Below are 14,275 nucleotides of genomic sequence, written 5' to 3' on the forward strand. Positions count from 1 at the left end.
AATTTCATAAGAATTGGGATTTGGAAAACCGTTAAAAGGACATGCAATGAAATTCAACCAAGGGGAAGCGAGGAAGTCACTTAACAAAGTTAATAAGTGTAATTTTCAATAAGGCTATGATTTATGTTTGTTTGTCTTGTGTGTTTGTTTGTTTATAATATTGTGAAAACTAATATTTTTTTTGGAAAATAACACTTTTTTGAAAAACGATCTCTCGGCCTCTTAGGCACCCTTTGATAGCGCTTGTGTACAAAAGCTTTGCGGGAGGATCGATATTCAAACTGGCGAAGGAGAAGAAGGTTTGTGTGAGAAAAGAGCACATTTGTATAAACCACTGACAGCGGCCTCCGAGTTTTGAAAAAGCAGCAGACATCTGTGCTGAGGCTAAAACAGAAAGCTGCATGGAAAAAAAAGATGAGTGGCATTTGACAGAGGTATCTGGCTCAGAGATGAACCTGTTTTTGCTTTCGGTGTCTCTGTTGCAAATTGCTTGCAGATCCACCCAGTCAGGGCCTCCGCAGAAGGTGGATGGGGTGGAGCGAACAGACAGTCCCTCCTCTAGTTACCTGCACAGGTTCAGCCTCTTCCCCCCCCCCTTACACACTCCCTTGTGTATTTATTAACTATAGCTCAGGGAGACCTTCGCCAGGGGAAAGAATGGAGCCTTTTGTGCTTAGAACAGCCATCTGAACTGGGGCTTCCTCCTGTTTCTGCTATATCCATGTTACTAAGGAAGAGGCTTCTTGCCCGGGCAGGTAAACGTGAGTTCTGGGCCTTTTCTGTTTGGATTTAATGTGGGTGCCCCAGGGAAAGTTTGCTTTGCTCTGGGCCTCCAGCTTTGGTCCCAGTAACTGCAGCAAAAAGTAGGAGCACATATCGTTCTCTCTTAAAGCAGGTATTGGTAATGTCAGAACGCACACATTGGATTTTTTTACACATCTGGTGGCAACGCAATGTTCTACAAATCTGTTTGGGAAATAGATGTATCAATGTGATTGAGAGTTGGGATGTAGCGACTTTTACATTCACCCACTCGGACTGGTTAAAGAAACTGCAAAAAGGAAGAACGGTAAAATTGGTGTGGTTAGATTGTGAGGGGGTGTTTAAATGGTTGTAACAAAAAACAGAAGCTTCAGGTGAAGAATGAATGATCTGGACTGTGACAGTAATGTGCAAATAAATTAGTTATACTGAGAGATACAGCCAGCTCTTGAATTCTTAGAAAACGAGATTTATTTATTTTTTAATCTGCACATAGATAAGTCTCAGGAAAATGCACACTTGTTGTTAAAACTGTAATGTAGCCAGCATGTCAAAGAGTATGTGAACAGAGCATTTGCATTGTAAACAAATGTTCTACATATTTTTGCTATTTAGATTTTTTGTTATTTTCTCATGTTACACATTGTCAAAGAGCAGGGAAACAAACAAAACTGTCCACTGCCCTCCCCAGCAGAAGTGAAAAAAGACTGCTGTGAGGCGAACACCCCTTGCAACAACACAATTTATGTACTTTCGTTATTCCTTTCTTAAAATTTAGAAGTCTTCTACCTTGCCTTTCCTCATGTAGTTTAAGGTGGCAAAAATGAAGAAGATGGTAATACCAGGGAGTAAGTTCCATTGAACTCAAGAGGTCTTACTTCAGAGTAGATATGCACAGCGATTGTACAATATTAGTTTCATATATATTTTTTAAAATTACTGGAGACTGATTTCTGTATTATTGATGTCATGTGAGCCGCCTTTGTGCTCACTGAATATTGTATATATTGTTTCTCTCCTTTCTTTCCAGAAGGACTGTAGGCCGTGGTACCTTGTTTTCTCAAGCTTTCTTAGTGGGGGACCTCTGAGGTCCTGATGCCATCCTGCAGGTATGTCTCTCTCCCATCAGGGATTCCAAACTTTTGCCTAGCAGAGTTGAGGAAACTAATTCTTCACTGAAGAATTATACGTGTGAAGGAAAACAAAAACTGCCTGTAAGGAAACTGAATCTGGAAGTTTAGTTAACCTTCTAGATTATGGGCACCATAAGCTTTGATGTTGGGGGGCTATGCTGACCACACCTTTTAGCAGAACAGAAAGGCAGTCTTTCAGCATCCAACTCTATATGCTTATTTCCCATTAGATAATTTATGACACATAACCATCAAAGTGCCTAGTGGGCAATTATGCCTTTAGGATAGGGTTTATTGCTTTTGTTTTTCGGTTGGTGGATGTTTTCACTCTTCATACCCGAATCGACTCTGGGCAGATGCAGTCACTGTGCATTCAGTATCTACTGACTAGTACAGTCGTATTTTGGAAGTCGAACAGAAGCCGTTCTGGAAGTCCGTTTGACTTTCAAAACGTTTGGAAACCAACACGCGGCTTCTGATTGGCTGCAGAAAGCCGTGGAAGCCCCATTGGATGTTCGGCTTCCAAAAATAGTTCGCAAACTGGAACAGTCACTTCCGGGTTTGCAGCGTTCAAGAGCCAAAACATTTGAGAACTAAGCTGTTTGACAATCAAGGTACAAGTGTACAGTACTTACTTTTAGGATTCAATAGGATAGAATTCAAAGCATCCCAGCCCTGTTCAATGATTTGCATAATCCATACCCTCCAACATTTCTCTGATGAAAATAGGGACGTCCTATTCCATAATAATAATAATGTTATAATTTATACCCCACCGATCTGACAGGGTTGCCCCAGTCACTCTAGGAGGTTTCCAACATACATAAAAACATAATAAAATATTAAACATTAAAAAAACTTCCCTAAACAGGGCTTCCTTCAGATGTCTTCTCATGGTCGTATAGTTACTTATACCCTCCGATGAAAACAGGGACGTCCGACCATATACTCCAACATTTCTCCAATGAAAATAGGAATGTCCTAAGGAAAAACGGGACATTCCAGGAAAATGAGGACACTTGGAGGGTCTGCATAATCCCATCCGGCCCCACATTTATTTTCAATTACTTCAGTTTCTTTCTGCTTGTCTGGAAATGCTATAGCATTTCATCAAACATCAGTTTGTTGTGATGGGAACGGAGATGGCTTGTGGATGGATTTCCCCTTTCCTCTTTTTTCTGTCTAAACTCCGTTGAATGCAAAATACAGCTAGTGGATCTGGACATGAGATTGGTGGCAGTTTCAATTATTGTAAGGGTAAATTAATGATAAGGGTAATTATTGTAAGGGTAATGATAAGGTAACGGCGTTTCCGTGTGCTGCACTGGTGCCGGCTCGCCAGAGCGGCTTCGTCACGCTGGCCACGTGACCCGGAAGTGTCTGCGGACAGCGCTGGCTCCTGGCCTCTTGAGTGAGATGGGCGCACAACCCTAGAGTCGGACACGACTGGCCCATACGGGCAGGGGTACCTTTACCTTTACCTAATGATAAGGCACCTGAAACCAATATCCGAACGGTCTACTATCTATTAGGGATCTCCAGCCTTTTTGAACCAGTGGGCACATTTCACATTTTGAGAGTGCCAGTCACAAAATGGCTGCCATGATGTGCTTGGCATAACACAGAACTATTTTTACAGGGTTGTGATATTTCAGAGAGTGAAAATCCGGACACAGAAGCTTGTTTTGAAGGGGGGGGGGAATCAAAGTTGTTGAGCTTTGCAAACAATTTGAAGTTTCTCACTCTTTTTTAAGGAAACTCACAGAATAAATAAATATTCTGGAACCCCCCCCACCCGGGTGCTTGAGGGTTGGTTTTTTTTTTGCCCAGGGTGAGGTATAAATATAACAACGACGACAACAACAATAACAACAACAACTTATTACTATTACTACTGAAGAAGGCCACAGTACAATTTTAGCAAAACGACAGCAACATGACCTCCAACATTTCTGATGAAAAAAGGACATCCTATTCAATAATAATAATAATAATAATAATAATAATAATAATAATAATAATAATACCTCGTCCACCTGACTGGGTTGCCCCAACATTTATAAAAACATAATAAAATATTGAACATTAAAAAATGTCCCTATACAGAGCTGCCTTCAGATGTCTTCTAAAGGTTGTATAATTACTTCTCTCCTTGGCTCGGGAGTCACATAACTTCATACCCTCCCCAACATTTCTCCAATGAAAATAGGGACATCCTAAGGAAAAGTCGGACATTCTGGGATCAAATCAGAAACCGGGACGGCTCTTCCTGGAAAATAGGGACACTCAGAGGGCGTGCAGCACTTCCACCTTAAAGAGTAACAATTTTTAATGGCACAAGCTTTCTTGGGCTAGATCCCCCTTCATCAGAAACATCATTCTCACTAATCTATGAAGCCTATGCAATGAGAGGTTGTTGCTGCTGTTATAACTAAGCCGTATATAAATCTGGTGAAATAAATATAAATACATAATTTCCAGAAAGAACGTATCCTCTCTGCCTGCCACACACAACAGCAGCTAACAGGACTAGGATAGCATAAGGTCTTCTTCGTGTGGGTCTGCAGAGAAACAGAGCCCATTTGTAGTCTCCACGGTGCTTTGACCTAATTTATCTATTTTCCTTGCTCTCTTGTTCTGTGTTCCTCCTCTATATAACAAAAAGTGTGTTCACTTAGAAGAAGAAAGTGGTGATGGATTTGCTGCTTCTGGTGCAACCCATCTTAGATGTGGTCAAGATCCAGTCTGAGTATCTCCATCCATCTGCTGAAGACCAGTGCTTTATTAAATCGTTCTGTGGGAATGAAGGCTTGCTACATTTTTTGGTCCTGGAAACCCTATCTAAAGGTTACAGCAATGTTTGTACACTAAATAGAGCCCTTGGCTCTCAGTCTGATTAACTGAAACAGCGTTCTTTTCATCTATTTACCATTGCCATTTTCAGGCCACCTTGGCACAGCTCTTGAAAATATACCTTCCCTTAAAGTAAGGACTGTGCAGGCATCACTCAGTGTAGTTCCAGTTCAGTGTAGACCAGCAAAGAGTTATAGCAAGGCAGCTTTGCAAGACAGCATCGCTTCGGAAGGAGGTTCTTGCAACAGAATCACAAGGCCAAGGCGATTGCACAATCCACCTGAGCGGTTGCATGGGGCAGTAAATATTTAAAGGTCAAACACATGTAGCTGTTCTGACCTGTTAGAACAGAATTCACAGAGGTGGGCTGTTTGTTTGTTTTTTGCTTTCTTTCTAAAGTGTTCCTTTATTATGGCCAACCAATATCCACAGAATATGGATATTCTGGCTGGGACTGGTGGAAGTTTGTAGTCTCTGGAAGTCAAGTCTGCAAAAAAATATGGTCCAGAATTACAAGGTTTAGCCCTGAGATCTTGTGTCTTATATATTGTATTTTTTAAAATAAAAAAATGCTTATTTAGTGTTGAAAAGTTTACATTTGCCATCAACACAACCTTTAATTTATGCATTGTATTCCCACCTCCCACCCTCAGTGGTGTTCTATGTTTATCCTTTAATGCTGCATTTTTTATCTTATAACACTCCATATATCCATCCTAAATTATTCGCCTTAATGCTGCTCATATTTCAAATCCTGCTCACGTTTTCATGCAACTATGATAGTTCTTTAGATATTCTATAAAAGGTCTCCAATCCTCAGAGAATGTTTCGTCATTTTGATCTCTTCATTTTTGCTCTTAGCCTTGCCAGTTCTGCAGACTCCATCTTCCTCCTTTCATATTGTAATTTTATGTTGTGAACCGCCCTGAGAAGGACATGATGCAAATTTAATAAATAATAAAATAAAGAAACAATAATTCCCCCAGTAGTAACTTACCACACTGTATGCATATAACCACTTGATAGGCTCCTTCCCTATATCATCTTGCCAGGCTGTGAGAAAAATCTTACCGCACTTCTCCGTCTGATCACAAATCTAGGGAAGTAGCCAGAGAGTGGCAAAATTCTCCCTGCCTCTGGACTGAATAGTACGGGCAACAAAGCTTACCAAATGGTTACATGAGCATGCTATGGTATGCTGCGCCTTGACAAACAGTCCTTTGTATCCATCCTGTATCCCGTACCTTTCTTGGGTACCACTGTTTTCGTATCATCCCTGCATTTGTTGCCGGTGTCTGTTCCCCACAGGTGTCAGTTAAACGTGCCGTCTTGCCCTCGCAGCCTCCCTCCCCACGAAAAAACCCCAGAAATACTGGTGGCGGGGGGAGGAGGGAACGGAAGGAGAGGGACCCAAAAGGAGAAGCAGAAGTGTATGCAGAGCAGCTTGCATGTATAGGGGCGATAAGTTAGATATGCTTCCTGTTCCTGTAATAGTGAACGCCAGCTCTGAACTGTGCACTTGCCTCGGTTGGGTCTGTCTGCCCCCACCCACCAACCCAAATAGACACTGGACACCATGGAAGCCAGGAGGCCGAGGAAGCGTGTGATGTAGGTGGACAGAGGCAGCGAAGGAACATTTAAAGTTAGCGAGCTTCACCAAGTAGATGCTGACTCCTCCTTTATCGACATCTTAAAGCGAGTCCCTCCAGTTGTTGCTATTATTTTGCTGTTTTTTCGGTTCCGCCTGCTGCCTGCTGACGATAATGAGGTAAGGAAAGAGCTGGGAATGCAAATGGAAGGCCAACCCCTTCTTTATCCCGGACTTCGAAAGTTCCTGCCCCGGGACTACAGCTAGGATGTTGTGTTATGCGTGAGTGGAAGTAGAAGGAGGCCGTTCTGTTAGTTGTGTAGAGCTTTATGGATTTGGTGGCTGGGACTGAGAGAGAGTTCAGAGCTCTCATGGCTGGCATTTTGCTCCCTCAGGAAAGTTGCCTCAAAGGCAGTTCCCACATGCCTAAGGTAGCCATCCCTCCACCCCCTACATAGGGGTCATCCAGACTGCCTTTTGTGTCACATTTCTAGGTACAGTTCCACACTTTAAAGCACCATGTCTGAGCGCTTTTTTTTGCCCAGGCGCTTTCCCCACAAAACAAACATTATTTACCACTGAATTGGAGCAAACGCCAATCTGTGGGAAACCCAGATTGCCGTTTGTTCCAATTCAGCATTAAAGAGCAGCTTTTCCTGGGGAAAGTGTGAATCTGGGTCTAGAGAGCACTTAGGGTGAAAGTAAGGATGTGCTGTTGATGAAGGACAGCTGAATGTGTGACATGAACGCCTTGAAAAGTTCACTGGTTGATGTTGCCTTTGAACATGCATGTGTGAACTAGGGTTTTGCTGGAACTAAGTGGAGGGGAAATAAAAAAATTCCTTCCAGTAGCACCTTAAAGACCAACTAAGTTAGTTCTTGGTATGAGCTTTCGTGTGCATGCACACTTCTTCAGATACACAGTGTAGACGAAAGCTCATACCAAGAACTAACTTAGTTGGTCTTTAAGGTGCTACTGGAAGGAATTTTTTTATTTTGACTATGGCAGACCAACACGGCTACCTATCTACTAAGTGGAGGGGAGAGGATTCTGGGAGAAGAATGTCTGCCTTCTGGCCCTTCTTGGGATGTAGTAGTCTTGAGGGATCCTCCTCATGATGACTGTATCCTTCCCTCCATTTCTCCCAGTTTATTATTATATCCTCATTTTCCTACTCTCTCTCTCTCCCCCCTCGTAATCCAGGTGGTTCCACCGTGACCTGAGTGGCATTGATGCTGAGGTCTTACTCAAAGCACGAGGCGTTCATGGAAGTTTTTTGGCTCGCCCCAGCCGGAAGAACAAGGGAGATTTTTCCCTTTCTGTCAGGTAATCGTCCAAGCACCATTCTCCTTCCCTTCCACGGACCTCTCCATGGGACTGTCTGTCCATTCGCCTGGACCCACCTCACATAAATAGTTCAGCCCTACAGACACACAGAGGGTTTCCCTCTGCGATTGATGGGGGTAACAGCCGCTTGTGCCTGTCCTCATAGTTAATTTTTAAAGTGGTATCCAGAAAACTCTGAGGCAAACTGAAACAGAGTTTCAAGAGTCAGTCAGGGTGGGAGAGCGGGGACTGCAGCATGGATGGGTTGAATGAAGGGGTTAAAGAGAGGTGTGGGACAATAGGGGGCTTGTTGCCTTCTCCTTCTGCCTGGACAGCACAGTTGGCCAGAGCGTGGTGCTGATAACCCCAAGGTTGCAGGTTCGATCCCTGTATGGGACAGCTGCAATTGCAGGAGGTTGGAATACATGATCCAACTCATATGATTTCCAGGATCTGGGAGTGAATTTTTCTGGGTCAGAGCAAGTAAAGTATAGCCCTTTTTTTTTTGCAGGGGATGGGGGGATATGGGAGAGTTTTTGGTAAGCTCAGGGTGGAGGCCAGTGAAAAAACAATACAGTGGTACCTCGGGTTACAGACGCTTCAGGTTACAGACTCCGCTAACCCAGAAATAGTACCTCAGGTTAAGAACTTTGCTTCAGGATGAGAACATAAATCGTGCGGTGGCAACAGGAGGCCCCATTAGCTAAAGTGGTACCACAGGTTAACAACAGTTTCAGGTTAAGAACGGACCTCCAGAATGAATTAAGTTCTTAACCCGAGGTACCTCTGTATGTTAAAGCTAAGGTGGAGGAGAATGGGGCAAGGGGGGGGCGCGGAATAGCTGTTTCTCCTTCCCTAACCTACTTTTCTGGCAACTAGATCCCCGTTCCACCCCTAAACGATGGGCAGGCCAGATTTAGTTAGGCCAAGTAAGCCCAGGTTATAAGCTTACTTCTCCCTCGGTTGCCAACCAATTGCTCAAGTTGACAGCATCTGGAAAGCTGCCAGAAACTGGAGTTGGAAGGTCTTGTTCTGCCATTGGGCCGAGCGTGCAGACATTCCCTTAAGGCTGTGGACTTCCTTCACCAGCTTCGTGGTCGTGCTACACACATGCTGGGGCAGATGCTGTCTGCTTAGTTCTTCTCCATCTCAGGGATGTGAAAATCCAACTGCTTGAGACATTTCACTAGAACCACAGACTCATGGTCAGAAAGCTCCTCCTGATGTTTCATGTCTGTCATGGATCCCCCTTCCATGGAAGCTTTAGTTGAGATTTCGGCATTGCAGGGGGCTGGACTAGATGACCCTCGGGATCCCTTCCAACTCTACAGTTCTATGATCGTACTGAAATTTCTTACCTGAACTAGTCTTTTATCTTCATCCAGAAATTCCTCAGAACCCCCAGATTTGCTTTGCATGCCATTTCAAATAAAAACACTTTTGGTAACTATTCCATGTCCCATAGAATTCTCTGGTTTGCTTCAGAAGGAAAGAAAGCTACCTCACTGTTTATTATCTGGAAGAAACGTCAAGTGTGCACATGCGTAATGGGAGCCATATCTTTTGGATAACATCTTTTCCATTTCCCTGCCACAAATTATTATCTGGTTCGGTGGTACCTCGGGTTACATATGCTTCAGGTTACATACGCTTCAGGTTACAGACTCCGCTAACCCAGAAATAGTACCACAGGTTAAGAACTTTGCTTCAGGATGAGAACAGAAATCGCACGGCAGCAGCAGGAGGCCCCATTAGCTAAAGTGGTCTCCAGGTTAAGAACAGTTTCAGGTTAAGAACAGACCTCCGGAACGAATTAAGTACTTAACCCGAGGTACCACTGTACTCCACTATGAGAGTGTGTACACACAATACCTTTGTAGTATCTTCCACCCCCCAGCCGATGAATCCTGGCAATTGTTGTTTGTACAGGTACTGGGAATTGTAGCACCATTGGGGGTAAGCTACAGTTCCCAAGATTCCTTGTTTGCGTGATGTGCTTTGAATGTGCTTTAAAGATAATAGTGTGTCTGCAGCCTAAATGAAAGGCTGAAGTTATTTTACATGTCTGGGGCCGAGTGCTGGCATTTAAAACGAGTGCTGAGAGGTTAAACCCTGCTGATGACAACACACCCCAGTTAACCCATGAAACTAGCTTAATCCTGCCTCCCTTCACTCCCCTCCACAATTTCTAGCACCTCCAACTTTTCTTGACCAGGTGCTTTTCTGCCTCTTCTTGCAGGATCGGTGACCAGGTAACCCACATCCGTATCCAGAATACGGGGGACTTTTATGACCTCTATGGAGGAGAGAAGTTTGCCACTTTGTCAGAACTGGTTGAATATTACACACAGCAGCAGGGATCCCTGCAAGATAAGGATGGGACCATCATAGACCTGAGGTATCCGCTGAACTGCTCTGATCCAACAACAGAAAGGTAAGGAGAAACAGGCCCGTTTATGCCTGTAACTGAGCACCACCTCTGCCCTATCCTGGGTGGATTATTTCTCTTCCCCCATCTCAATATTTCCCCCTTTAAAAAAACTCTTCAGTCCCTCGTGTACGAAGAGATCCGCCCCACCCCGGATCTGTAGATCTCACACAATCTGCCTTTCGCCTTGTGAAAGTTTCAATATCGGCCCAACTTATTTTTAGAAACTGGATTTCCTCTGATTTTACTATTTTTGGCACGCATGAAAACTGCGGCGTAGGTGAGATGCAGAGATCTTGCATTATATACGCAGCAGAAGCCTTATCTGACCAAGCAAAATACCCTTTTTGGCTTCTCTCTCACACACACACAGAATTTCTCTTATCAAATCAGATGGGCTTTTGGAAATCCACTCTGCTTGATATTGCGGGGTTGGAGTGCTGGATAGGTTTGTGCTCCCGGTTCATCAATGGTGTCACCTTACAGGAAATATGTACGCTTTGTCCTCTCTTCAGTTTGTGTGGCTTTTTTTTGCATCCAAAACTCAGCAGTTGGTCAGGGAACCTACTGCTTCCTCCCTTGCGGTTGGAAAGTTCTGCCCTCTAGGCACTTATGAAAGCTTTTCAGCTCTCTCCTCCCTCCACCCCCACCCCAAGATTTTCCATCATGTGGCTTCCTCCTTAGTGAGGGCTGTGAAGCTTAACTCTTTCCTCCCTGAAGAGGAGGGAGCCCACTCAACAACTGCAGGTCTGGGTCATTTTTAAAGCTTTGAGAACAGCAGCTCCACAGGTGGGGGCTTTTCATATGTAAAAGTTTCTAAAATAAAGTCCAAAGGAACTGCAAAATTTCCCCAAGAAGCACCTTGTTTATTTTCCTCTTGAGTTTTATGCCCTGCCTTTCAGATTCATTTGACTTTAACTGAAACCAGGCATGCAAAACTTAGGAGTCCAGTGTAACCTTGTCAGCCAGCCAGGCGCCTTTGGACCTGTGAGCAACTGCTCAACTTTTGCAGTCCAAGTCAGGCAGCAGAAACAGGACACATCTAGCTTTTGCTCTAGGTGGGTCACAATTGTTGGCATCGGTCTGTCTCGAGAGACAATGGAGTGTGTGGGGTGTGTGTGTGTGAAGTCAAACTTCTGCGTTAGCACTACCGAATTGACCTCTCCAGGGGCACAAGCCTGGCCAGTGTGTCTGGAGGTTCTGGGCAAGACTCCCCTCTCTGCCTCCCAAAGGAAAGCAGAGCAATACATTTGGCACCAGTTTGGCTGCAGGAGTTGCAGGAAAGAGGCGTACAAGGCGCCACCCAACTGTCTTAGGGATGCCACTCTGGATTTGTGTAGGATTTTCTCCTTAGCTTTTTCTTTTCCAACTACCGTATTTTTTGCCCCATAGGATGCACCGCCCCATAGGACGCACCTAATTTTTTTTGGGGGGGGAAGAATTTTTTTTCCCTCCCCAGGCACGGGGCACACGCGGGGGAAGCCTGAGCTTCCCCCTACCCCAGCCCCCAGAACAGCCTGCTATCTGCAAGCCTAGGGAGCCGCGCTGGTCTCCCCAGGCTTGCAGAGAGGTGCGCGAAGCCCGGGGGCGCTCTTCAGCGGCACCAGGCTTTGGAATGCAGGCAGCTCTGCGCTACCCTCCGGAGCCCTGCGCGGCTTCGCGCCAGGATCCAGAGGGTGGCGCAGAGCTGCACGAAGCCCTGGAGCGCAGGCAGCTCTGCGCCACCTTCCGGAGCCCTGCGCGGCTTCGCGCTGGGATCCGGAGGGTGGCGCGGAGCTGCAAGAAGCCCTGGAGCGCAGGCAGCTCCGCGCCACCCTCCAGAGCCCCGCGCGGCTTTGCGCTGGGATCCGGAGGGTGGTGCAGAGCTGCAGGAAGCCCGGGAAAGTCTGCATTCGCCCCATAGGACGCACACACATTTCCCCTTCATTTTTGGAGGGGAAAAAGTGCGTCCTATAGGGCGAAAAATACGGTATATCCCACAAGTGTCACATTTAAATGCTTTCAGCTTAAATTAGTTACCATATTACAGGATTGCCTGTTTATTCTTGGTTATAGGAGCAAGCTGTCCTTGTTAGCATCAGCATAGAGGGTCCCACTGTTGTAAACAAAAATTGCCCTTTTTTCCCTTATGGGGTATCCAAGAGCCCATATAGAGTCCTTACATAGCTTCCCTATTGGTAGGAGAGAATAACAGAGGCCAACCAGAGAATATTGAGAAGCAAAGCAGCTAGTAAGCTTGATCTTTATTGATCTGTTGCAACAGGGTGCTCCCTTCACCCGCAGGAGAGGAAGAGGAACCCCGTAAAATGGCGCGCAAGGCCCCCCTACGATACTTTTGGCCCATTGTCATGGGTCTTGAGGGTAGGATGCAAACAGCACAGGCCTTATCTAATCTCGTGGCCCTTCTAATGGTTTGAGACACACAAAAAGCTTGCCGTATTTTTCGCCCTATAGGACGCACTTTTCCCCCTCCAAAAATGAAGGGGAAATGTGTGTGCGTCCTATGGGGCGAATGCAGGCTTTCGCTGAAGCCTGGAGAGCGAGAGGGGTCCGTGCGCACCGACCCCTCTCGCTCTCCAGGCTTCAGGAAGCTATCCGCAAGCCTTGCAAGCCTGGGGGAGTTCCCGCAGGGCTCGCAAGGCTTGCGGGCAGCAGCCTGCAGCCCGGAGCACGGGGCGCCCTCCGGAGGACGCCCCGTGCTTCGGGTGAGTGTCCGCAAGCCTCCCGCGCCTGGCGGAAGGTCCTGCCGGGTGTGTGAGGCTTGGGGCGGCAGCCTGCATCCCGAAGCATGGGGTGCCCTCCGGAGGACGCCCCGTGCTTTGGGAAGGTGTTCGCAAGCCTCCCGCGCCCGGTGGGAGGTCCTGCCGGGCGCGCGAGGCTTGCAGGCAGCAGCCTGTTCTGGGGGCTGGGGTTGGGGGAAGCTCGGGCTTCCCCCGCGCCAGCCCCACGCCTGGGGGGGGGAATGATTTTTTTCTCTCTTTATTCCCCCCCCAAAAAAAAACCAGGTGCGTCTTATGGGCCGGTGCGTCCTATGGGGCGAAAAATACGGTAACTGCTGGGCTGCGGAGCAATAATTTCTCCCCGTCCCGCCTCATATCTGCCCATGTTTATCTTCTGATCCGTGTGCCTGTTGGGCTAGCAGAAGCAAATATGTGGTCACCGTGGATGCCTCTTATTTGCTAGTGTATTTGCTGCGTACATCTATCTTAGAATCACAGAATTGTAGAGTGGGAAGAGACCCCGACGGTCATCTAGTCCAGCCCCCTGCGATGCAGGGATCTCAACCTCCGGTTTTAGGGCAGTATATAAATTCAATAAAATAACTACTACTAATACTACTAAAGCATCCATGGCAGACTGCCATCTTGTTTTCTTTCCTAATGGAATAAACAGAAAGAGTCCATAATTACACTCCACAGAACTTGATTTGTGTCAGGTCAACAGTATCCTTAAAAACACACAAACCACCACCACCACAACTAAGGACGACAACCAACCCATATACCACACACCCCACCACACACTTGCACTGCATTGTTCCTTCACCTTTTCAGAGAGATAGAGGCTCTGAGCACCCTTCTTTGACGTATGGCTAAAATAATCTAAGCTCCTTATGCCTCAACACCATCCAGAAATAATAATAATAATAAAAGGATTGGTTAACCACTCTGCTCTGTGGCCTAGAGAGCCTCACTCACAATCATTGTTCAACTTGGACTGTAAAAGATGTATAGTCACGGTTTTATGCTATAATTTCAAAACACATTTGTAACAAGTTGAGGCTCTCTGGGTTGATTAAAGAATGCTTAATTGATTTGTGTATTTTCAGTCATTAATTAATCAATTACATTTATATTTGAAAATTACCAGAATATTAGGACAGAGAGTGAAGGAAATGTAAGAAAACCTAAAGTTTAATTTAACAAGGGGAAAACCCGACCCCTCTTAGAAGTTAAAAAGGGCGGCCATCTTTAAATATGCTATTTTTCATTTCCTGTCACAACAACGTACCAAAACTAAAGTAGACTTAAAAAGCAAGTGTAGCTTTAACTCCTCCGATTAATCAACAGACATATTAGTTCATTATTCTGTTGACTGAAGCTTGGTGTCCTAGCAAAAAGGTATGCTAAAGTTCAGATAAACGTTCAGGCTTTTCAGTCAGGCAAAATGAGACTGAGATGCAA

General features: G+C 45.5%; 1 protein-coding gene across 3 annotated transcripts in view; it reads left to right on the plus strand.

Annotated features, from left to right (window-relative positions):
- The first annotated feature begins 592 nt into the window (after nt 1-592).
- PTPN6 (protein tyrosine phosphatase non-receptor type 6) overlaps nt 593-14,275 on the plus strand; it is a 39,616-nt gene continuing 25,933 nt past the window's right edge. Inside the window, exons 1-4 of one of the 3 annotated variants that reach the window (XM_081176536.1) lie at nt 593-761; nt 1,793-1,871; nt 7,541-7,663; nt 9,903-10,097. In XM_081176536.1, coding sequence (XP_081032662.1) covers nt 1,858-1,871; nt 7,541-7,663; nt 9,903-10,097 — 332 coding nt within the window. In that variant the 5' untranslated portion in view covers nt 593-761; nt 1,793-1,857. Of the gene's footprint in view, nt 762-1,792; nt 1,872-6,267; nt 6,517-7,540; nt 7,664-9,902; nt 10,098-14,275 lie in introns of those variants that run through there. The other 2 variants (XM_081176535.1, XM_081176537.1) reach the window with 2 other exon arrangements.

The sequence above is a fragment of the Podarcis bocagei genome (genome assembly GCF_964188305.1).
Source record: "Podarcis bocagei genome assembly, chromosome: 17".
NCBI lineage: Eukaryota > Metazoa > Chordata > Lepidosauria > Squamata > Lacertidae > Podarcis > Podarcis bocagei.